Source organism: Myotis daubentonii, chromosome 1 (genome assembly GCF_963259705.1).
Source record: "Myotis daubentonii chromosome 1, mMyoDau2.1, whole genome shotgun sequence".
NCBI classification, from domain to species: domain Eukaryota; kingdom Metazoa; phylum Chordata; class Mammalia; order Chiroptera; family Vespertilionidae; genus Myotis; species Myotis daubentonii.
This window is the reverse complement of record NC_081840.1, coordinates 112,064,672-112,089,840: the sequence shown is the minus strand read 5'-3', so window position 1 is coordinate 112,089,840 and position 25,169 is coordinate 112,064,672. Positions and strand designations below refer to the sequence as shown.

Sequence of the window (25,169 nt, the reverse complement as noted above, 5' to 3'; positions counted from 1 at the left end):
ACATATGGCTCTGCCTGGCCTGGGTCCAGGGTCAGCTGGCTTACCTAATACAAAGGACATCTACACAAGGTCAAGGACCACAAGGTCACAACAGTGGGTAGGGCTGCTCCTTCCATCCTCAAGCACACGCCTAATCCACACGAGTAGGTCTAGGGCGGGGGTGGGCAACCCCTGGCACGCGTGCCAAACATGGCATGCCAGTAACTTTTGCTGGCACTCGAAACCCTCTCTTATAACTTCCATTTACAATTTTTTTCTTAATATCGACTTTTTTATTTGGAAGCAGAAATTTATTGACCTTAGAGTTGACTTGGAAAACATTGAAAAAAGCCATTAGAGACAGGAGTACCAGAGAGAAGTGTCAAAAACCAACTATTGAGGACTTGGATTGCCATTCCAGAAAATTTTTTGTTTAAAAAACTTTGCAACAGCGTTACTCTCCATGTTTTCATCCACATATGCTTGTGAATCTTTGTTCTCAGTGATGAATTTTGTTAAGTCTTGTAATAGGAGTAGCCTGACGGGTGAAAGCAGTAGCTCGTGCATATCTCTGAAGGTCACGAAATATAAACCTGATGTAAAATCTCTGTCATCAGTGATGCAGCAGCAAAAGTCCCACTGATAATATCAAACAGAGTCATAAAGTTTTCTGTCGGACTATCAGTGTAATAAATGTAAATAAATGTATTTTTCATCATCATATACTGTGTTTTTGTTGCGTGAATGAACTTTATTATTTCTTCAAGGTTCTTCACTTACATACACCTTAAGAGATACCAAGTAGGGGTAACATGTCCTCAAAAAATTAGGGTTGGCACGCAGAAGAATTTTGAGCCAGAGGTTTTGCTGGTTTTCGCACGCACTCACAAAAAGGTTGCCCACCCCTAGTCTAGGGTTTTAGCTGCATTGAGTTATGTTTTTAGTAGGAAGCCAAAGAACAGATGTCACCACGCTGGCCACAATCATTTGACTCTCGTTGGTGGGCACTGGGGAGGTTGTGAGCTGAGCTGGGACAATCTAAGCCTAGAGGAGAACCACATGCCCCCTGCAGGAAGCTGATATCACGCCAGAGCTAGCCCGGTCACCCAGCCAGCTGCTTTCTAAGTGAAGACTAGGAAGCTATAATCTTCAGCATCAGCCCCAGGCCCTGAGCTTCCTTCCACACGGCCCTTTCCGAAGAGCCCGCTGCTGCCTTTCCTCTGGGTGGCACCCCATCCCAGCAAACACAGGTAGTACTCCTGGTTAGGCATGTAGCCCCATGGCTCCTGATCCTGTGAACAGTGACCCTGTCCTCTCCAAGGCTGATCCCTGGGTCTCTGGAACAATGACAAGAATCTGGCATTCCAATCACCTGGAAAGCTTTTTAAAAACATATACCAACGCCTTCCAATTCTCCCCTGCAGATATTCTGGTTCAGTGGGTCTGGAACAAGCTAAGGCTGTGTTCTGATGCACAGGCAGCCGGGTACTCACAGGGTACACCTGTTTCCTCAGAGAGCTGGGCTGGGGCAGAAGAAGGCGGGGATAGACGGTCGGGACTTACCTCCGAACTCCTTCGTGATTTTCGATTTTGCTGATTATCTTGATGTTTTTTCCTTTTTCTCCCAGCACCTTCCTGACTTCATGGACATCAGATGCCTTGCGAATGAAAGATGCGAACACCATATCTACATTCTGCTCCACCCCAAACTTCAGATCCTGGATGTCCTTTTCTGACACGGCAGGCAGGTCCACAGCAGCCCCAGGGAGGTTCACACCCTTCTTGCTGCCCAAAGTGCCACCATTCTCCACTTCTGTGATCAGGAAGTCAGCACCTGTGCACAATGGAGTAGGTGGGGAGGCAGGGCAATGAGGGCATGTGTCCTCACCAGGAAGGGGAGAAACGAAAAGCCGCTGCCTCTGTCCCCAGGACAGTGAACCGGGAAGCAGCACAGCATGGGCAGTTGGAGCCATACTGCCAGAGTCCAAACCCCAATTCCACTGACTGTAACCTTAGGCAAGTGAATTAATCTCTCTGTGACTCAGTTTCCTCACATGTTAAATAGGAATAATACCTCCTCATAAGGTTGTCTTAAAATTTAAACAAATTACCATGTAAAATGCTTAGACTAGTGCCTGGCACTTAAATGAGCTATCATTCCCAGAAACACTGGAGTCCTGTACATATCACATTGATGAATGGAGGAGAGAAGCAGAAAGCTCAAAGCAGTGAGGATGCATAAAAAGAAATCTTATATACTTCCCAAGAGCATGATTAAGCAGGACTCAAGTCTTTTTTTGAGGATAAGGAGTTATTATAAAGGGAATTCCTGGGAATACAGACTCAATCTTGCTGTCAGCCGAATAAGCTACCTCTCTTCCTGTGTCCAAGAAATTTAGAGATGGAAGCTGGTTTTAAACATACCTTTCTCCTTCACCTGCAGAGAAATAAGTCCATCATCCACGTAGATCTTGCTGCCCACTTCCACCACCTTGCAAATATTCTTGTAGTCCAGCCACAGGGTGTTTTCGTCACACTTTTCCATGTAGGCGTTATCTAGAGTGATCTTGAGAGTGGCCCCTTTCTTCAGCTCCACTTCCGCGGTGCCACTCTGCAGACAAGAGAGTAAGCCCCACGTCTAAACTTCAGAGGCCAAGCAGGCCCTGGCAGGGAAAGAAATTCTTTCCTCCAGGGAACAATGCTCAAATCTTGTGTAGAAGTAACAGTAAAGATTTTTTCCTTGGGGAATAAATCATCATATTGCCTAACTTAGTATATTTCAAGGAAATAACCCCAGAAATGCCTATAATGTTCTAGTTATGCTATTTAATGATAGGGGAAAAGAGACAAATTGCTCCCCAAAGGTAGAGATTTAGAAGTAGTTTTTTTAGAGTAAAAAGGGTTCCTTTTTAGTATCGTTTCTTAGCCAAGTAGATTAAATCAACATTTTTACAGCGACGAATACAACCTTCATTTATACTCCTAAACTCTGAGGAATGTGGCTTCCAGGAGGGTGGGGACAGCTGAGGACATCTCTGGGCCCCGACCCCTGCACCTTCCCCCTCACTTCTCCCCAGGATACTCACGCCCTTGATGAGCCCAGTGCGGATCTCAGGTCCTTTAGTGTCCAGGGCCACAGCAACTGGCCGGTAAAGAATGGGATCAGAAGCAAAGCTTTCAGTGGCCGTGCGCACGTTCTTGATAGTCTCTGCATGGTACTGGGGGAAAGGAGGGGCAATGATAAGCGTCCTCCCACACGCCAGGTCAGGGTCTAGCACTGGAGCTGATGCTGATCACTCAGGAAAGACCTGTAGATGTTCTAGACCTCCTCCACCATTGTCTAGTCCAGCGGTCGCCAACCTTTCTGACCTCACGGACTACCAGTGGTCCACCGGTTGGCGACCACTGGTCTAATCTCATCCGTGTACTGAGTACCCGCCCTGCTTATTTCAAGCTCCTTGGCTTCCACCACTTCTACCACAGCACTCATTCACTTCAAAGGTAAAACTTTTCGGAGTATTGCCACTAAAAACCATTAAAGGCATGGTGTAAACACGTCTCAACATAAAGAAGCCTGTGTTCTCAATTTATAATAGCTAAGATCTGGGTTGTGGGCTCCATCCCCAGTGTGGGATGTGCAGGAGGCAACTGATCAATGATTCTCTCTCATCGATGTTTCTATCTCTTTTCCCCTCTCCCTTCCTCTGATATCAATAAAAATTATTTAGGAAGGAAGGAAGGAAGGAAGGAAGGAAGGAAGGAAGGAAGGAAGGAAGGAAGGAAGGAAGGAAGGAAGATTGAAGTCAGGATTGTTGCTATTTGCAAAGGGAAATGAAAATAGCAAATGAAAATACCAAGTGCCCATCAGTAGATGAGTGGATAAAAAAGCTGTGGCATATTTATACCATGGATACTAGGCAGGAGTAACAAAGAAGAATCTCTTACCCTTTGAGACAGCATGGAGGGACCTGGAAAGTATCATGCTAAGTGAAATAAGTCAGTCAGAGAAAGACAAGTTTCACATGATAGCACTCATATGTGGAATCTAAGTAACAAAACAAAGTGATGAAGGGAGTGGATCCAGAGACATGGCAGCATGGAACAGAGTGCAGAATCTCAGAGGGAAGGGGGGTGGGTGGAAGATAATCAACCAAAGACCTTGCATGCATATATGCATAACCCATGGGCACAGACAATAGGGTGCTGAAGGCCTGGGGTGGGGGTGGGGGGCGGCGCTGGACAGGGTCAATGGGGAGAAAAGGGGACATATGTAATACTTTCAACAATAAATAATAATTTTTAAAAAAGAGTACTTCCTCTTATACCTCTAATTCCACTCCTCAGAAGCATTTGCAACACTTTTTTCCATTTCTTACATGGGTATTTTCTGTTATATTTCAAAAACAAAGAGGAACTTTGCAACTATTATTGGTATTATGTATCTTCGGCCTGGTTGATTTGGTAGGGTTTATGTACTAAAATCTCTTTTTCTTTCTTCCCAATAATTTGGGGGGCAGGAGGGGAAGAAGCCCGTGTCCCCTCAATGGTTCTTTCTTTCTCAGAACTCATCAAATAAAGCAGACAACAGGAGTAAAAGGTCCAGGCTTGTGTTTGGATAATACTGGTCTGTCAATCAGATGCTGAGTAGATTTGGTAATTCTGAGCTTTTCCTCTATTGATTCCAGCTACAATTCAAACTTAAAGTTATTTACTTAAGTAACAGTGGCCCAAGCTAAATAAAAGGTGGCCTATTCCTAAGGTCATGCCGGCCTATGTTCACAGTTACTTTCTAGAGACTGAAGTGGAATAGGGAAAGATGGAAGTATGCCTTTCTCTGAACTAACTGCCCTTTGCTATTTTCATTTCTCCCTTGCAACAATCTTGACTTCAATCTTCCTTCCTAAATAATTTTTATTGATATCAGAGGAAGGGAGAGGGAAAAAGAGATAGAAACATCGATGAGAATCATTGATCAGTTGCCTCCTGCACATCCCACACTGGGGATGGAGCCCACAACCTAGGCATATGCCCTGGCTGGGAATCGAACCATGACCTCCTGGTTCATAGGCTGACACTCAACCACTGAGCCACTCTGGCTGGGTCAATCTTCTTTCTTAAGCCCTTTCTCTTTTCCACTTGCCATTACCGTTTGACTCAAAGCTAAGATGTCAAAAGTTCTTTAAAAATGTAATCAATATGGCATTGCTGGTAACAGAGGCACCCCATTCAGCACTGTGTGGGCCTTGTGTTTTAACCACCACTGCCCAGGAGAGCGGCTCCTGCAAGTATGAGGCCAGAGAGAGGAGCTGAACCAGAGTTTAATCTCCAAGCATGGTGTTGCCTAAAGCTTGTCTGAAAAGCCTCAGCTCCTAATTCAGGCATCAACACTAATAAAAGAGAAAAATGGTAATTGGCGTACGAGCTACCCTTTTCATTGGCTAATCAGGGCTATATGCAAATTAACTGCCAACTAAGATTGGCAGTTAACTGCCAACAAGATGGCGGTTAATTTGCATATGTAGGCACAATGCAGGGAGGCGAAAGGGAAAGCAGGAAGAAGCCCCCTGCCACTGACAGTGATTGGAAACCCAGGGGGGAGCTAAGAGCCGGGGCCGCCTTTGCCCTGCCCCCCAGCCATGATCGGAGAATCAGGTGCCTTTTCCGCCCTGGCCAGTGATAGCAGAAGTAGGGGTGGAGCCAGCGATGGGAGCTGGGCACGGTCGAAGCTGGCAGTCCCAGGAGCTAGGGGTCCCTTGCCTGGGCCTAAAGCGAAGCCCACGGTCGTGGGGCCGCTGCAGCTGCGGGTCCCCGCTGCCCGGGCCGGACGCCTAGGCCAGAGGCGTTAGGCCTGGGCAGGGGCGGAGCCTGCGATTGGAGGGTGATGGGGGACAACGCCTGAGGGCTCTCAGTATGTGAGAGGGGGCAGGCTGGGCTGAGGGACACTCCCCCCCACACACACCCAGTGCATGAATTTCGTGCACCGGGCCACTAGTACTTTATAATGAGGACCACTGGCTTTTTTGAGGTAGAGGCCCTTATTGTAAAAGTTATGAAAATTTCTATTGCCGACTTGCAGTAAAATAGTATAGAACAGAATACAGGAATAGTTTAAAGGAATGGGTGTTGAATACTGTCAAATACCTCTTCTTCAGAATTGATGTAAGAGAATACATGAAGCACTTAGAACAGAAATGAGCACATAGTAATTATTTAATGAGTGTTACCTATTATCAACTTCTACTACACTGATCACACTTTAATTCCATTGTGAACTGTGTGTCTAGAATAAAATTTACTTGGTCAGGGTCATGACTTTAATACACTACTGGGTTTAGACTGTTAAAATCAGCTCATGGCTCAATTTGTCAAATTTATTTTCTACTTCATTAAACTATTCTTTTAAGTAAATTCCTTTTTTTCACTCTTTTAAAGTTATTTTAGGTTTCCCCTCTAGTATTTTGTATTAAATATGTATTTATTTCATTTACTTTCAGACTCTTGCTTTCTGACAAGTGGATTTAAGTTTACAAATTTTCTGATTACTATATTAGACTTTATTCTCAATTTCCATAAAAAGATAAGCCAGAGAATGTGGCCTATATAATTTCTACTTTATAAAACTTTAGTTTTTTTTGATGCCTAATATATTTTTGAATTATTAGCATATTTTCTTTTATTTTGAAAAAATATTTTTACTAATTTGAGAGGAAGGGAGAGGGAGAGTAAGATAGAAACATTTAATGATGAGAGGGCATCGTCAACTGGCTGCCTCCTGCACACCTCCCACAATGGGGATCGAGTCTGCAACTCGGCATGTGCCCTGACCAGGAATCGAACCACAACCTCCTGGTTCACAGACAGGCATTCAACAACAGAGCCACGCCAGCCTGGCAAACATCAGTGTTTTTAAACCGCCCAGCCTGTTTCGTCTTCCAGACGGAAAGTATAGTGTCAGTCACTGGTGACTGACATAGCGCTTAACGTGTTAGATAATCAGGCATTTATGTCTTGTAGATAAAATCATATACACAAACCAATTAGATCATCAGGTATTATATTACCAAATCCACTAAGTTGGTCATCTTTTGGTAGGCTTACTGAAGTCTTCCACTGTGGCTGTGGCTTTGTTGGATGTTACCAATTGGTAAAGAATTGCATCTCTCAATGCTGCCCTTGTGGAAAAGTCTAAATTTAGGTTGGTCAAGTCAGTATTTCTGGCCAACATAGTATTATGGGACCACATGCCCATGTGAACTGATAAAAGTGGGGGCTAGCCCTAACGGGTTTGGCTCAGTGGATAGAGCATCAGCCTGTGGACTGAAGGGTCCCAGGTTCGATTCCGGTCAAGGGCATGTACCTTGGTTGTGGGCACATCCCCAGTAGGAGATGTGCAGGAGGCAGCTGATCAATGTTTCTCTCTCATTAATGTTTCTGACTCTACCCCTCTCCCTTCCTCTCCATAAAAAATCAATAAAATATATTTTTTAAAAAAAAGTGGGGGCTAGAGATACTGTGGTAAAGCTGTGAAGAGATCAAATGCAGCCAGTGGATATTCCTCTGTCAGAGTGAGGGAGAAAAAACAATTTCAATGTTCTGCTTAGAAGAGGATTTAAAATGTTAAGAGCCACGATGCATAAACTATAACTTGTTTACATTATATAATATTAGAACAATTTCAGATCAGCTTCCAAAGCCCAGATCCCAGGGACAACCTCATCCTGGCCCAAAACCGAAAATAAACCCACATGAGGGACTTGGCTTTTTTCCCCAATTCCAATTCTAATCTGCGAATAAGAGTTAAAGCACAGATTACCTCCAAATGTCTCTAAGTTAAATCCCTGAGCCCGCCCCCATCCAGCAGGTGCAGCAGACAGCACTTGCCCTGGCCATTTCAAGGCTGTGCGGTTTTATTTTACTGGATGGAAGAGGCCACAAAGCCCAGTGAAAGGTCAACATCTCAAACTCTATTTCTGTTCCCTCCCCTGCACACAGGAGACCCTGAATCCCTGATCTAGCAGCAGGGATCAAGTGTGAACCCATTTTCACTAATGGCTTTAGCTCTCTTTGGGCTAAGTAATTCCTGATGACTCCTGCGGAGAACCTCCTTTGGAAAATTACAGAATGTCATGGCATGTTTTTACCTGCCTGAGGTGCCTGCTGAGCACAGTTCCTCTGAACCTGGTCAGGTCTCCATGACATTTGGAGGCCGGCTACCTGCCAGGCCATAGGCTGTTTACGGAAAATGGGTTGGGAACCTATGATGAAGTCTCATGTTTCCAGAGAGGAGGAATTCACCTCTTGGATTGCTCTTTCTGAGGCTTTATTTTTAGTCTAAACTTAACACCAACTTCCAAATACCAGAGGACAACCCCTCCCCCCCGCCCATATAAGGTAGCATTCTCTTTATTCAGAAGTCAAGAGTGGGGAAAGTTTGGCCCTAGCCATTTGGCTCAGTGGATAGAGTGTCAGCCTGTGGACCAAAGTCCCGGGATTGATTCCAATCAAGGGCACGTACGTTGGTTGCAGGCTCCTCCCCCGCCCAGGCCCTGGTCAGGCCTCATGCAAGAGGCAACCAATCGATGTTTCTCTCTGTCTTTCTCTCTTCTACTCTCCCAAAAATCAATGTAAAAATATCCTCAGGTGAGGATTAACAAAAGACAACAACAACAACAAAAAAGAGCAGGGAAAGTTTGGCTCATCCATTACTCTTCTATCAATGCCAGTGTGAAATCTCAGGGCCTATGGTTGAGCCTAAGGCTTTTAAACGGCATTCTGACCTTGGGAACAGAAGCAGGAATGGAGGGCTTCCCAAGAGCTGCCTGGTCCCTGGTAAGGCCAGTGTCCACAGGTCAAGTCAGCTTGTAAACAGCCCAGCACTAATACAATCCTACCAGCTTCCTGGGAAAGTGCTAGGACTTGAACCCTTGGGAAGGGAGAGATTGGGAACACAATGCTGATGAAGTTGGGAATAAATGCCAGACAGTTAGTGCTTTGTGAGACTGACGCACTACCTACTGTGCCAACAGCGCACCTGCTAGTGCTTTAAACTCAGTCCTTAACTTGCCATAGTGGAAACCCTTCTCCTGGACCTGCCTAGTTATCTTGGTCTAAACTAGGCCAGAATCAACATGTAGGGTGACCTTCTGGTTCGTCACTGCATTATGAGCTAGTACAGAAACCCTGGGTGGGAGTGTCAAGCCCTATGGCCAAGACACCTAATGGCTCAGGGAGGGTTCCAGTAGAATCCTTCCACTTTCCTTTGTGAGGACTAATGGTAGCCCAGGTATGTGGGAGAACCATGGCCACTGACAAAGAAGGTCTTTGTTTAAGGAGACATGGCCAGATGAGATGGCAGGAGAGGGGAAAAGGAGAGAAGGAATAGGCTAGTGAAGGCCATTTTTCCATTGGCTGTAAACCCCAGACTCGTTCTTCCCTGGTCCACTGGTGCCAAATAAGCACTGCATCTTACAAGCCATCTCAGTGGCCAAACTGTCTACCAAGGCTCACCTCGTGAGTTCCATGAGAAAAGTTCATGCGAGCCACATTCATTCCAGATTTAATCATCTCCTTCAACATCTCCACCGATCGGGAAGCAGGGCCTAGTGAACAAAGTTTTAAAGACATAAGTCTTAATTATTCAAAGGATTAACACTTGAAACTTGCTTAGGATTAAAGAACTCTTGATATGTTGCTCTCCCTGAAGCCAGATGTCCAACCAAAGAATCTTGGTTGCACAGAGAATGACAAGAAGATCTTGCTTGGTCTTGGAGATGATCCTACAGAGATACGTGAAGGAAGATGCCTTCATTTTGCCGTTAGCAGAAACAAAGCATACTTATTCTTTATCGCAGCTTCCTATGGTCTGAGTTCCCACAAGAATCTGTGTAGAACAGTGATGGCGAACCTATGACACACGTGTCAGAGGTGACATGTGAACTCACTTTTTTGGTTGATTTTTCTTTGTTAAATGGCATTTAAATATATAAAATAAATATCAAAAATAGAAGTCTTTGTTTTACTATGGTTGCAAATATCAAAAAATTTCTATAGGTGACACGGCACCAGAGTTAAGTTAGGGTTTTTCGAAATGCTGACACGCCGAGCTCAAAAGGTTCGCCATCACTGGTGTAGAATCTCACTCACCACCCAGGTTTGCTGCATTTATTCTTTTTAGGAGAGAAAAGATCACTTCACATGAAGCCTTGTTTTAGAGGAGGGACACACCCACTCACCAATGGTACAGATGATGCCAGTGTTCCGGGCCGTGATGGGCGGTGAGTCAATGTCCAGGCGGCACATGTGCTCCAGGAACGTGTCAGCCATGGCTGCATGCAGCTGCTGCGTCTGAATGAAGGCAGTCCCGACATCGCTCTGGGGCTTCGACATGGCTTCTGAGGTCCTGGGTCCGGGGGATTGAAGAGCATGATGAGTTTGAGAAGCCCGGGTGGTTCGACACTGCTTGGCACAGGAGGCCGTTTCCTGCTTACACATTAACTCAATAAGCAAGTTTTGTGCACAAGCCACAGGGAGTGACTATGTGGGTGTTCCTCAAGTCAGGCAAAGGGCTCCAGGACCATGAGCAAGTTAAAGCCTCAGCCCCAATCAATGCATGTACTTCCCAGGCATCCACTGTAAGCAGATCTCCCTCACACTGGCCGAGTTTCTACCTTGACAGCTTTCCTGATAATCCTATAAATATTATCATTTTACATGCCCCAAAGGAGTTTCCTCCAAAGAAAATTGTAACCACCTTCCAGTGATATAAACAACTGACGCCTAGTTTAGAACCTCTGTAAATCTAGACCTTTGTATGATAAGTTGTCTCAAAGCTACAAATATCTGCGAAGGGTGGGGCATTCATATTGCATCTTAACAATCCCCACTCAAACTCCCAAGTGATGTTCCTGGTTCTGAAGAAAACCACCACTCAGGCAGTCCTCCTAGCTCCGGAGTCCTAGATTTCCACTCACCCAAAGCACCATATAAATTCATTTGACTCGCCCAAGGAGGTCCACTGATAAGCAATAAAAACCAATCCCCGGGCACGAAACAAAGTCCCACTGGAATTCTGAATGCAAAATCTTTTGTCCCAGGAGTATGTACCTAAAAACCACACCTACTTTTGCTCAGGACTTTAGGATGTGCAAAGCAATTTGCATAAAATCAAGGATAACCACAATGGCTCTAGTCTAGTTCTAAAATGAGCTGTATTTGCAACAAGAGGAGATTAAAGTTGCTTGTCAAATCTTTTTCCCAACTGATTTCCTGATGCACCATCCTAACTGCCCTTTGAAGTCTGACAAGCACACCACTCCCAGTAACAAAGACCATCTGTTCCAGGTAATTAATCAGCAAAGGTTACAATCCTGACAACTGTCCTGACCTTTGCTTTTCTGCATTACTGACTTATAACTAAACTCACTCAGCCAGTTCGTTAGCTGATTTGAGACAAAGAAGTGAGAAGCTTGTGGCCAGTGCTCGGAAGAACTGTCAGGTAAGGATGCCCACAGAAGCTTGACACTCCTCATCAGAAGGCTGTCCCTTTCCTCCGGTTCTCAGACCAAGGGCCATTCCTTCGAAAGTCCTCAAGCTTAAACGCTTCAGCCCAGGCTCAGGAACAAATCCCTCTTTAGCCCTGTCCCACCTCCTCCTCAGTCTCAGGGCTCCAAATACCCCCACACCCTTCCAATACGTATAACCTTACTACTTCTCCTCCTCCATCCCTGACTTTGTGGCTACTCTGGGTGGATCCAGAAGAGCATACAACTAAACTCATCTCTGCCATCTTTAAGAAACCTGGTAAAAGCCCCAAAAGCTTTGTGACCAGTTGTGAGCAACCCTTTTGTCAGCTGTTAAAAACTAATGGCTTGCCGAAACCGGTTTGGCTCAATGGATAGAGCGTCGGCCTGCGGACTCAAGGGTCCCAGGTTCGATTCCGGTCAAGGCATGTACCTGGGTTGCAGGCACATCCCCAGTGGGGGATGTGCAGGAGGCAGCTGATCGATGTTTCTCTCTCATCGATGTTTCTAGCTCTCTATCTCTCTCCCTTCCTCTCTGTAAAAAATCAATAAAATATATTTTAAAAAAAAACTAATGGCTATAAGTCTTCAACCACAGAACCTAAAACTTTTAAAATAAAAAACAAGATACCGGCTAACTAGTCCACATTCCAAACACACTGTTCCTTTTCAATGTGCATTTCCTAGTAACTCCCTAATACTTACTAGGTCTCCAAAAAATCAACGTCAACCCTCTCCTCCATGACCTATTTTGTTCTGTACCTTTAAGCACTTGGACATATCCCAGTGTCTGTTGAATACCTCTTCGTGTGACTTAATGCCTCTTTGTCAAAATCCAAGTTGTACCTCCACTCTCCCATGCCAAATCTGAGGAACTTCTGCTTTACAGCAGGATGGCTGGACAGCCAAGGTCCTTGTACTTGCACTCACAGTTGAAGCAGGGCTTGCGTGCCTTCAGAACACCCAGCCAGGCTTAAATAAGTATGGCTGTTAAGGGAACATGACTGAGGACATGTACCCTGCAGGTGGCCTATGGGGCAACTGGGACACAAAGGCCTCACTGGGGCCTCCACGTAGAGAGAGCCATCCAACCCAAAGACTGTGTCATGAACAAAATAAGGTCTGAGTGACTGGGTTGGAGTAACTAACCCCACTCTTCTTTAAAAGCATCAGCTGGCCCTAACCCGTTTGGCTCAGTGGATAGAGCGTCGGCCTGCGGACTGAAAGGTCCCAGGTTCGATCCTGGTCAAGGGCATGTACCTTGGTTGCAGGTACATCCCCAGTAGGGGGCGTGCAGGAGGCAGCTGGTCGATGTATCTCTCTCATGGATGTTTCTAACTCTCTATCCCTCTCCCTTCCTCTCTGTAAAAAAATCAATAAAATATATATTAAAAAAAAAAGCATCAGCCTGCTCTTCACTAGACCTGAGACATTAGGGTCTCCTTGCGAAGATCTGCCCGGGGCCACTGATTACTGGTCATACCTCGTGCTCTCTGGGCTTGGGCCTCCGGCGACATAATGCTCTTTGTTTGGCTCAGGGTGGCTCCTTGGCCCCACTTGCAAAGACTGCTCGGAGCTGAGTAAGGTTTTCCCTGCGGAGCTGTACAAGGATGCAGGTGTGAAAGCCGAGTATAACTAAAGCTCTTTGGGGTAATGGAAAAATTACTTTAATAACCAGGTATCCAGGTGGCAGCTGCTCCTAGAGATTCAGCTATGTTACCGAATTAAGCATACATAAAAGGGCTAGAAGGATAGCTACCCAAATGTTAACAGTATGTTGTCAGGATGATAGAAGTACAGCAAAATTTTTTCTTGTCTTTATTAATGAATTTACTAATATGAAAAACTTCTATAATAAGAAAAATTACAAACATATCTCTTCAAAAACAATATATTTACAAGCATCCTGGTAAAAGTGTTGAAATTAAAAACAAATATGATGCCCTGGCTGGTTTGGCTCAGTGGACAGAGCGTCAGCCTGGGGAGTGAAGGGTCCTGGGTTTGATTCCGGTCAAGGGTACATGCCTAGGTTGCAGGCTCAATCCCCAGTAGGGGCCGTGCAGAAGGCAGCCGATTAATGATTCTCTCTTATCACTGATGTTTCTCTCTTCCCTCTCCTTCTCTGAAATCAATAAAAAAATGTGGCCAGAACCTAAATACATATAGAAAAAACAAAATACAAATATGAATCTCCGGGTTCTATTACGCAATTGCTGTTTTATATACTTTAGGAATACCCTGTTTAAGTGTGGCCAGTAAGATAATGCATCTTAGGCCCTAGGTCACAATTGGACAGTTTCACCGGCTTAAGAAGGTCACCCCCGCCCCCCACCACCACCCGTGTGGCCCAGGGGTTGAGCAACAACCTTGAACCAGGAGGTTATGGTTCAATTCCCCATCAGGGCACATACTGGATTGCAGGTCCCATCCCCAGGAGGGGGCGTGCAGGAGGCAACTGATCAATGATTCTCTCTCATCATTTATGTTTCTATCTCTCCCTTCCTCTCCGAAACATTAAAAAATAAAAAAAGGTCAACCTGCTGCATTCAGAACCTCAAAGCACATAAATAAAATAAAAATATTAATAATATAGTTCATAGAAAAATTTAATGCCAAAACCTGTTAGTTATGTGACCAAATCCAGCAAGCTTCTTTTCTTGTTTAGTCTGTCCTCAGGCTTCATAGCAAAATCTTTGTTACAAAGGTGTTCTGGTACAGAAGGCCTGCCTCCAGGACCAGGGAATGCCATTAGCAGATACAATTATATTGGGCTCAAACACTAACCCTATTTCACCATCTCAAATTAAATCAAGGTTTACAAGCTCTGATCTTATGTTCATCCAGTTATATTTGTTCACAAAAATAACTAATAAAAACTTATCTGGGCCGTAACCGGTTTGGCTCAGTGGATAGAGCGTCAGCCTGCAGGCTGAATGGTCCCAGGTTCGATTCTGGTCAAGGGCATGTACCTTGGTTGCGCGCACATCCCCAGTAGGAGGTGTGCAGGAGGCAGCTGATCGATGTATCTCTCTCATCAATGTTTCTAACTCTCTATCTCCCTCCCTTCCTCTCTGTAAAAAAATCAATAAAATATATTTAAAAAAAAACCTTATCTGGTATTTGAGTGGAAATACATACCAGCAATAAAAAAAAACCTTCCTTGTCAGCGAGTGAGACCAGACTCCTACAAGGTCTCAGCAAGTTCTTAAAGCTTCTACCAAACCAGAGACCTCATGCTTTATGCCTGGCTCACCAACTAACTGGTCCCCCTGCCTGTCTCCAAGGACCTCCAGGAGCCTCTTCTCCAGAGGACAAGCTGCCAATCCCACCCACCACCTAGAATTCCGCCTAAAACACTTTCTGGAAAGCCAGTCCTGGTTTTGCAGGGCCTGCCTCTGGGAAGAACTCCCTTCCTCATGCTGGCCGCCCGGACAGTGCCTGCCAGGACATGCTGCCCAGCCCTGTCAGGCTGACTCACTACTGCATCCTCCTCCTTGGGAGGCACAGACATGCAGAGCCAACCTCCGGGCAGCAGTGGAAGCCCGGTGTATCCACTGATGGCGGGAAACGCCGTGCCCAGGTACAGGAGCTTTACTCTTGAGCCTGAGGCCCTGCAGTAGGATCTTCCTCAGAGCCATTTCTCCTGTGTTGGAAACAAGACACCATCAGAGGCCTCAGGACAGGCTGACAGGACAGAGTAGGCAGTCAGCTCAGCTCCAGGTGCTCCTATTTCCACCTTTCCTTTCTTCTCAAGTGGCTCCTGGCTCTCTAAAGCTATAGTGTCATTTGTGCCACTCTTCAGAAACCAGCAGGGAGTTGGGGGATTCATACAAAAAACCCAAACATGCCCTGACCGGTTTGGCTCAGTGGATAGAGTGTCAGCCTGCAGACTGAAGGGTCCCAGATTCGATTCCAGTCAAGGGCATGTACCTTGGTTGCAGGCACATACCCAGTAGGGAGTGTGTGCAGGAGGCAGCTGGTCGATGTTTCTCTCTCATCAATGAATATAACTCCCAAGGGTGGCCCTCATCTGACGATGTCAGCAAGAAGATGCAAGCAGGCACTGGGCCAGCCACAGAACCTAGGGTCTGGAGTGAATGGGCATGCATCCTGATGTACAGTTAGAGTAACGAACAGTGTATTTGCATACAGAGTGGGTTATGGAGGATAAGCAATTTTTAACTAAGAAATGTGAATCAGCAGTCTGTGCTACCCTCAGCAGGCCCATAACAGAAAGCAAAGTCTAGTTTACCTGGTTACACAGAATGAACCCACCTGTGGGTTCAAGTAAAATTCCCTTGCTTTTATTTATTCAGGGCTAGAACGAAGTGACTTAAACCTAATAAGCAGGAGCCTAAGGTCCTTTTTCAAACTGGAGTGTGGAATAGGACACAAAAGCTGAGCCTAAAAGGGCCCAATCCCAAATGGAACAGACAACTCCAGGGCAGAAGTCCCAAGTCAGGGAAACCTCCCTGTCCTCAGATGCCAAGGATTTCTTGGTTTGATTGTACACGCTCAGAGCGGAGGACTCGTTTCAGCCCGAGGAGGAAGTTTGGTCGAAGCTTTGCTGTGTTACTAGGCTTAAGGTAATGAGGCAGTGCTTCCAGGCATGGGATTCATATTTTGGTTTAGGGCTCTTCCAAGTCAGGTACAACCAGGCTGGGTGGTGGCCTCAGCATTTAGAGGAGCCGACCTGCATCATAGCTGGAGGGAGAAAGGGAGGGATGGAAGGAAGGCAGTGCCAGCTGAGCAAGAGCACTGACCTAGTTAGTGTGACTGGTCTTCCTACAGTGACCTTAATAGGTTAACTTCTTTTTTTGTTTTGAACTAAAGAAATATTAACATCTGTATTTCTACTAACATCTGTATGTCTGCCACCCAGAACTGACCATTAACATTTAGCCAGATTTCTTTTTAGACTTTTAAAAAAACAATTACAATTTTATAGATTATTTTTCTCCATCCCCGGGTCTCCTCACCTCTTCCACACCCCATCAAAAACATTGACACCAACCAATATCACACATTTTTTATCCTTCTGGTTCATTTAAGTGTGTCTATAGCTATACCGAGCCCCGTAATATTGCTGTTCTCTAAAATGCCCTAAATATAGTATACTGTACAAATATCATCACACTTGGTTTTTCATTCAGCACATTTAACATCTATCTAGTTGATATACAGATCTAATAAATTCATGTGAACTATGACACCAGCCCACTGCACAGCTAGATGCTTTATTTATGTATTTCCTTACTGGCTGGCCATTCCCCCCGCCCCCCCCCCCCCGCCCACCCCCATTATGCCAATTTTCCTCAGCTTTCAATTCTGTAACTTTCCTAGCAGATGTCTCACTGTGCAGGTGTGAGCTTCTATATGCCTAGAAATAAAATTCCTGGGCCACAGGGTATGCTTATTTTCTACTTTACTAAATATTGCTGAATTGCTCTCCAAAGTGGTTCTATCCATTTACAATAACCAGTATGTCCGCTCTTGCCTTACCACCCCTTCGCCAACATTTGATACCATCTGATGGGTAACTTTTGTGAGTCTGCTTTCTAAAATAATAACAAAAGAGGGATATTAGATATCAAGTCCTTGCCTCCCTACATTTTACCTAGATCAAAACTCCAGGGCTTCGCCAAAATGTGCACGGTTTTGCCTCATACCAAACCGACGCAGCTGACTCACACCTGAGACAGGAGAGACACCTGCTGTCTGAAGTGAAAGAAATATTCTCTCTCTGTAGGTTGATTAAAGATGTTTAGAAGGGATGGGGCTACTTTCAGAAAAATTTTTGGACTGTATCAGCTAACCTGCCTCATACTCAGAAATGCTACGACCAGCAACCTCCCTGCCTTATCACAGTAGGGTCCTGGCATCTCCCCACCACAGCCCCTGTCTGACTTCCAAACACAGCTTGCTGACATCAGGAGAGAGGCTTAAAGCACCAGAGGAGCTTTGCCGGTGGTCAGAAGTGGGGGAGGTTAGTCTCAGAGGCCACCAGAGGTACTGCAGTCTCGCTCTCCTACGTGCAGACTGGCACGAACCACTGCAGGGGTGGAGCAGCACTGCTCAGTGGCCCAGCCCAGGCTGCACTACACCACCTACCATCCCCTTTGGCTCACCTTTCCCCAAAAAGCTTCTTTGACAAAGTACTGAAGAAGCAGACTACTCATTTATTTAGTCTAAGGCTGCCTCTCAGAGAATGTATGGTGGCATTAAGAATGGTCTTCATTTAACTCTATCCCAATCTGTACCAGAATGTGATGCTTAAAGTGATGACTCAAGGTACTATAAGACTTTTTACCAAATAAATCACTTATACATCGCGTAAGATTGCAAGAAAACTCTGCTCACATTCTGTGGTGTGCCAGTTAATTGGGATTTCATCTTTTGGATCCCCAAAATGATTCAGAAATAACAATAATGTCAAATGAGTCACTTTCCTCGCCTTGATCTCAGCCTTAGCTCTGGGTCAGAATAACACCTCCTGGCATGTCTTCATAAAAGCTGAAGCAAAACAGATTAAAACTCATGTAGTATGAGTTTTTAATGCAAGAGTGGCATTTTTCTACCTTCCCACTCACAACCATTTCCTCATTTCTTCCATTGCCTCATCATTAAGAAATAAACAGTTTTAAAAAATGAAATGGTTTTTCCTATGACTCCACATTGATGTCCCAACATTCAAGGCTCAGAAATAACTCCCATAGGTGTTAGCTGTTTGGAGTCACAGCTACCAAATTTGCCAAATCACTGAGGGTACATTTCTTAAAGACCTACTAATGCTCTTGGTTAAACTGTAAATTCAACACTAAATTTACTTCTAATGCAGTGATTAAAATGAGAGCAGCTGTAGTAGTCAGGAAGATTCTAATGTCCATATCTTCTGGCTCAAATCCAGTAATTCAGAAATGAGTTCTAGGACATTCTTTCAGGCCTTATTCATATCTACTACAGCCCTTATCTGGAGGTGGCCACACCCACCACAGAAGGCTCTGGAATGTGCACAGACTGGGGATAGGTCTCTGCTGCACTGCACTTCTGCTCTGAGAGGGCAGTACTGAGCCTGGGACCTGGACCAACCACTTTTCACTGTAGCGGAGATATTTTTAACCAGGGCAAATGCATATTTCATTATTTGACTCACTGAAAGGGGAGAGGGGACTTTTTAAACCTGCAAAGATCATAACATAGTTTCCCACTCACCCAACGAAGAGAATTCTCTCAAAAGCAGTTAAGTTGAAAGGTTGAGTCATCTTCCCCACAGAGCCTCCCCACCCCCACCCCCAAAGATGCTGATAGTAACATACCCAGCCCTTCTGAACAGCCCCACTGTATTCCCAGCAGCATCCTTGAATAACCAGAGGACAAATTATTTGCTAACAATGCTACAGAGTGGGAGTCCTGACCTAGGCCCTCCTATCACCCTAGGGAGTGGCCACTCCTCCAGTAGGGGGGGGGGGGGGAGTACTGCCATCCTTATCTCACCCTTACCAGCTGGCTGGGCAAATCCTAGAATCTAGGCAAGTTGGGAGTAAAAGGTAAAGATTTCAGTCTTGGGGTTGCAAGTTTGTTTCTTTTCTTATAGCCAAACACTAAAGACTGAAATCCCCCACCCCCTTGCCTTTTTGTCAAGAGGTCCTTATTCTCAGGGGACGAAAACCCATTGCAAATGGAGAGTTTCAAAGTAACGCTATTAGTTACTTTGTAAACACTGTGTACCAGGGTCCCTGAGGAGATATCTGGCTTTAGAGACTCCCAAGGATAACTATGAACTGTGTATGGGGATGGCATGAAGAGCCTTCGTGCCCAATTATGTATTAATTTGTTCAGTGACTAAAAGTATACATTTGGAGGCATTTCTGAGATCTCACCATAGATTAGACACTGCACTGACTATTCAACGTGGTGTGTGTGTGTGTATGTGTCTAAAAACAATCAGGAGAAAAACGTTACTCCAGGTTCCTACAGGGAAAACTGAGGTCCTGAGGCCGAATTCCTTTCATTATTCTTATCAGTATGTTAATGAGTCAAACCTAATCTTAAAAGCCTGCTGACAACTTCCCAATGCCTCTATCCATCAGGCTCTCTGGTACTGGAGAGGAGCAATATCCTGTTTTGAAGACATGCATAAGAAGTCTTTCCATGACCTTGCCTTTAAATAACCTTCAGACCATAAGGTGCTTTCCTACTTATTCAAACTCAGAGTGATGCCAGCTCGTGAGGCCTCCTGGCACCCGCCACTCGCTTCCCCGAGCAGGAAGGGCGTCCCTTCCGCACCACACAACCAGCGTGAGTTCTCTAGTAAGAATGCGAACACTGTGGACTACGGCCGATCCAGTCATCCCGGTCTCCATCCCTTTCCCCCAAACAACTCCCGGCAGTTTTTATTGAGTGAACGCGGTCCGTGGTGCCAGCCCACACCTACTCCATCCCACCCCGCGCCCCACAGTCGGGAGCGTCTGTTAATTAAGCAACGGGAAGCAGAGGCGTGGCCTCCGCCGGCTGCGCGGCAGATCGCGCTGCAGGTGCGGCCGCGCGGAAACCGGCCGCAGGCCCGTCGCAGGCCAGTCGCGCCGCGGGGCGGGTCCCCGACGCCGGCCGCTACGTGCAGCCCCACCGCGGCGGGATGGAGCCCGGAGACGCTCTCGCGGGCGGTCGCAGCGCCGCGGCCACCCCCATCGAATCTGGGGCGTCCCAGGAGCATCCACCCTTTCTTCCCCGGGGGCGGGGAAGGTCACGGGTTACATAACCCGGGCCACCGCTGCATCGCGGCTGCACCCGGCCAAACCTGCCCATCGGGGGCCACGCGCCCGGGGCTCCAAGACGGATGCGTGATGGAGAAGGGACTGGACGGAGATGGGCGATGGGAGATGGGCGATGGGAGATGGGCGATGGGGGCGGGGAGTAGACGGACGTGACCAGAACGGAGTGGGAGGGGCGAGGACCGCGCGGCGCGGAGGACAAGGATGCGGAGGAGCAGACGTGACCCGAATGGAGGGGAGGGGCGAGAAGCGGAGCATGAATGGGGCAGGGGTGGGTGTGCAGAGGGCACGAGGACGTGCGTGGGGAGGAACGGAGGCGGGGGGAGCTAGAGGGCTTTCATGGAGAGGTTACAAGGAAAGCATCAGAATGAGGGGGTAACGGCAGGTTGAAGATGAGGAGGCGAAAGGCATCGTATTAAGGGGGAAGGGGAGGAGGCGAGCAAGGGAGCGGGAAGGGGAGAAAGGGAGCGGGGAGCAGATTAGGAGGGAAAGGGGGTAGCGAGAATGGGGCCAGAATGAGAGTAGGGATTGAGGCAGGAAAGGGGCTGGCTGACCCATCTGACTTTGGAAGAAACGGGAGCTGGGGGCTTTGAAGAACAGGCCCTGGGTGCGAGCAGCTTCTCTCCCCCAGCCCCACCAGGTCCAAGATGCCCAGGATCCAACACCGCCGTGGAATGGGTGCCAGGAATCCGCACGAGCCGGGCCGAGGGGGCCCACGTGGGCATGCATGGCGCAACCTCGGCCCCCGCTCACCTCTGGCGTGGTCCGGCAGGAGCTGCGGCTGGGAGGTCCCGAGGCTCCGGAGGCGTCACTCCTGTGCAGGCTCTGCTGTCTCTGCCTCAAGGTTATCCCGACAGTAGGGCCGCCGCAATCCCTCCGCCGCCCCGCCCCCGACCCAATCCTGGCTTCCCGCTCGCCCGGCCCGCCCTTCTGCGTGCTCACGGGGAGCAGTCAATTCAGAAGGAAGTGCCGCGAGGCCGGAACGGGCCTGCAGGTTGCCCTTTTGGGAAGGACTATATTCTGTGGCGGAAGGACACTGTACATTGACTCACGGTGACGCTCGGTGGAGGCCAATGAGGAAGCGAAGAGGCGGCAGGATCCGCCCTCGGAGCCCCGCAGACCTCCCCCTCCCCCCCAGACCCTCGGGCGCCTTGGTCACCTGTTGCCGCCAATTAGCACGTTGAGGAGGGCTCCTCTCCTGACCCTCGGTCCAGGCCACCCAGATGCCCTGGCCTATTGGGGCGGTACCCAGATATAGGGGTCCCCGGCAGCATTCCCTCAGCGCCGCCCCACCCCTCCGGATGCCCATCCTAACGCACACCTCGGAGACTGAGCTGAAAAGGTGGTTGGGGAGCCTGAGATGGGATCAGAAGGTGGGGAGAGATGGAGATCGTGGGCTGGTTGGAGGTTGGGCCCTCCTTTCGGGCGCTCGGACTCGGGAGTGGGGGAAGGGAGAACTGGGGAGGGCGCAATGTACTTGGAGCGCGAGCGCAAGGCCCTTCCGTTCTTAGGGTCAGGAAGCACAAATTGGGGCCATGTGAATACTTTAGTAGAGCTGAAATCCCTGAGAGTAGAATCCTATAGAAGGTATTAATATTAGTGCAGAACTGACCATCAGGAAATACTACGTCAGAATATGAGAGCCAATGATCTTTGCTGGAGTCAGCACTTCTGTTTTCAACCTTGTATATTTCTATCAATATTGTTGTTTTTCTTACATTTTCTCCAAGGCATTTTCCAGTTTCTCAGTAATTGGCTAACAACCAGTGATAACAGAAGTTGCATCAGGAAACAAATGTAAACCCTTGCCTTTATTCAGCGAAGTTTTGAGAGCAGATACAATGTTGCTTCATTAAAAATCGTTAAGACTCTTCTTTTAGGTTCTTTGCTTTTCCTGGAAAATTAGACCAATGGATGTGACCTGCTCAGGCAGACACTGCTTGCAGCTGAATCACAGGCCTCCATTCTGCTTTCCTTTAGCTCAGATAAGATGGGAGGAAAAAGCGAGCCCAAAAGTAAATTTCTGTTTGAGATAAAATCTTTCAGTTTCTTCTGTGAGCCTATTTGGGTCCTTTAGTTGAAGACAGGACATAATATTCTTCCCTACTCAGAGAGAGGAATGGCTAAGTGGCCCTCTTTGGCTCCTTCGATAAGTAGTGGTGGACAACTCTGGAGGGATGGGGGGATAGTGATCTGGTCAATGTTGTACTCTGTTGCATTTTTAAGTTCTAAATCTAGATATACAGTGGAACCTTGGTTCTTGAACATAACTTGTTCTGGAAGGCTGTTCAAGAAGTGATTTGTTCGAAAACGAAATCATTTTTTTCCCATCAGAAATAATGCAAGTTGAATTAATCCTTTCCAGACCCACAAATGATTCCGTTTTAACCTTTCTTATATACTGTTTAATCTATAAATAAACACTTCTTTTCTTAAATTTATCAAACCTCCCCCTACTAGCCTTAAACGAAGTTCTCTCAGCACACGTCCCAGGGGTGTTTTTCAGCATGCAGCATCTTTGCTTGCTCATGTATCACTGCCTCCGAAATGCTGTCAGTCTGCTTTTGGGTAAAAATGTTTTTCCAGCCCTAGCTGGTTTGGCTCAGTGGATAGAGCGTTGGACTGGGAACTGAAGGACCCCAGGTTCGATTTGGGTCAGGGGTGCATGTCCAAGTTGGGGGCTCGATCCCCAGTTGGGGGCCTGGAGGAGACAGCCAATCAATGTTTCTCTCTCATCTTTGATATTTCTCTCTCTCCCTCTCCCTTCCTCTCTGAAATCAATAAAAATGTATTTTTAAATGTTTTTCCAAATCTATAAGTTTTTCTACCTCTTCAATTGTATATGGTCATTGTTTCTTTCACACCCTTAGCAACATTAGCACTCTTGATGGCCTCCTTACATTTTAAAATTGTGCTAGCAACAAAACTTCGCCAGCAACAAAAGCATTCTCTCCTTGTTGCCAGACAGAGGCTGTCATGCTGAGGTATCAGCAAGAAAAGGTTGTCAGGTCGAAAACCAAAACCGAAGTTTGGTTCAACAACTGAGACATTTTTTCTGTGAACAACTTGGTCGTGATAAAAGATGTTTGAGAACTGAGGTTTGACTGTATTTCCAAGATTGAAATGCACATTTATTAAACTAGAGAGTTGGTTGCAAACTATTGGTTACAGATGTTGATCATCCAATAGTTATAAAAATGCTGTCCATGAAACTCTGGCAGAGACAAATGCAGCATATCCTTGCTCACATTAGATGCATATTGAAAATTTGTCACATCGAGTTTAAGTTGATTGTCATTTTGCTAAAAAGTAGCATAGTATAGAAGAAAGCTTGTGTTTCATCGTTATATCTTAGTTACAATTCCATTCACTAGCCCTATGACTATTCCTGGAATTTAATGTGTAAGAGTCCAGTTCCTTAAAAGTAAGTTGAACAATGGACACAGACAGTAGGGGATGAGGACATGTGCTGGGGGTTGGGAGTGGCTGGGGAGAGGTCAATGGGGGGAAAAGGAGATTCATGTAATACTTTAAACCAGCGGTTGCCAACCTTTTGGACCTCACGAACCACCAGTGGTCCCGCAGACCACCAGTTGGTGACCAATGCTTTAAACAATAAAGAATTTAAATTTAAAAAAAGGAAAGAAAAATTTTTAAAAAAGTAAACTGAAGACAATTCCTGCTTCATAGGATGGGGTTTGATCAGATGATGTCAGCACAAGGCCCAATAGGCATCCTCTTTCTTTGGGAATTGACTTGTTCGGGAGGGTTGTTCTTGTGACTAGTGCCAGGACATCTTTCTGAATCCAATAACTCAGTTTGCTTTTCTATTGGCCATCCTCCTGAATCTTCACTTCTATCAACCCAGCAACAAGTAATCCCAGGACTACAGGAAACTGGAAAGCTGAGGAAGGACAGACTCTCCTGGAGGCCAGGCCCCTCTCCCTAGAGCCAGTCCTTCCACTGTGCTCCGTGACCTAGCAGGATGGGAGGGATAGCCGCAAGATTCACTGGTCTGGGGTGTGAATGAGATATAGATTGCTGTTACCTGTTTGGATTCTGGGCCACAGAACCACATAATCTGGAGTTTAATGGCTTAACTCTCAAAGGCCATTTGGAGTTACTGGTGGGGTAGGTGTGTCAGCAAACGATACTAGATCCAATCTTGGAGCCCAAAGATGAGCTTTGACCCTGGTTATAGGCTTTACCATTATGTGACCTGTTGGCCTCTACCTGAAACAGCAATATTATTTCTCTCTCAGGACAATACAGATTTCCAGAGCAGCCTATAGGCCCTGAATGTCAGGTTTAAAGCAGAAGTATTTTAACTTTGGCCTTTATATGCCCTTTCCAGAGCCAGACCAAGTAGACATTTACATTTATTCAGTGTTTTCCTTTAGACTCCCAAGATCTCTTCAGGCCCACCAGGGTAGCACAAAATGTTAATTCCAGAGTTCCCTCCAGAAAATCCTAGATGGAAGAGAAAGTTGGCCTTTTGGAGTTAAGGATAAAGGGAAAACAGGTTGTCTGGGAAAGAGGTTTCATGGAGGAAGAGATGGAGGGTTAGTCAGGACAGAGATGGGTATAGGAAGGCCATTCCAGGGGAAAGAAACAGTAAAGAACGTGTTCTGAATGCAGCCATATATCTGGTGCCCCCTTGAAGAAATGCCCCATCAGCACTTAGAAGCAAGAGGGAAGAAGCAGAAATACTGCTTCAGCCAACATGACCCTGTCGGCTAAAGTAACCACCAGCAATCTTTTTCTAGTCCAGGACTGCTAGGGCTCACAGGACAAGCCTCCTTAGGCAGGTTAACCTGTCCACCAAACCACTCCCTTGGAGGCCCTTTTCCCTACAAGTGTAGCCAGAACTCAGGCTCCCTAAGATACGAATGTAAGCAGA

At 46.5% G+C, this 25,169-nt stretch overlaps 1 protein-coding gene across 4 annotated transcripts in view; it reads right to left on the bottom strand.

The window, feature by feature from the left end:
* Positions 1-21,180, bottom strand: part of PKM (pyruvate kinase M1/2) — a 29,639-nt gene extending 8,459 nt beyond the window's left edge. For 2 of the 4 annotated variants that reach the window (XM_059658164.1, XM_059658173.1), the window contains exons 1-5: positions 10,212-10,378; positions 9,487-9,578; positions 3,066-3,197; positions 2,404-2,590; positions 1,543-1,813 (exon numbers count right to left, since the gene is read on the bottom strand). In XM_059658164.1, the coding sequence (XP_059514147.1) occupies positions 1,543-1,813; positions 2,404-2,590; positions 3,066-3,197; positions 9,487-9,578; positions 10,212-10,365 (836 nt within the window). In that variant the 5' untranslated portion in view covers positions 10,366-10,378. Of the gene's footprint in view, positions 1-1,542; positions 1,814-2,403; positions 2,591-3,065; positions 3,198-9,486; positions 9,579-10,211; positions 10,379-12,981; positions 13,031-21,022 lie in introns of those variants that run through there. The other 2 variants (XM_059658184.1, XM_059658191.1) reach the window with 2 other exon arrangements.
* Between the last annotated feature and the right edge of the window lie 3,989 nt (positions 21,181-25,169).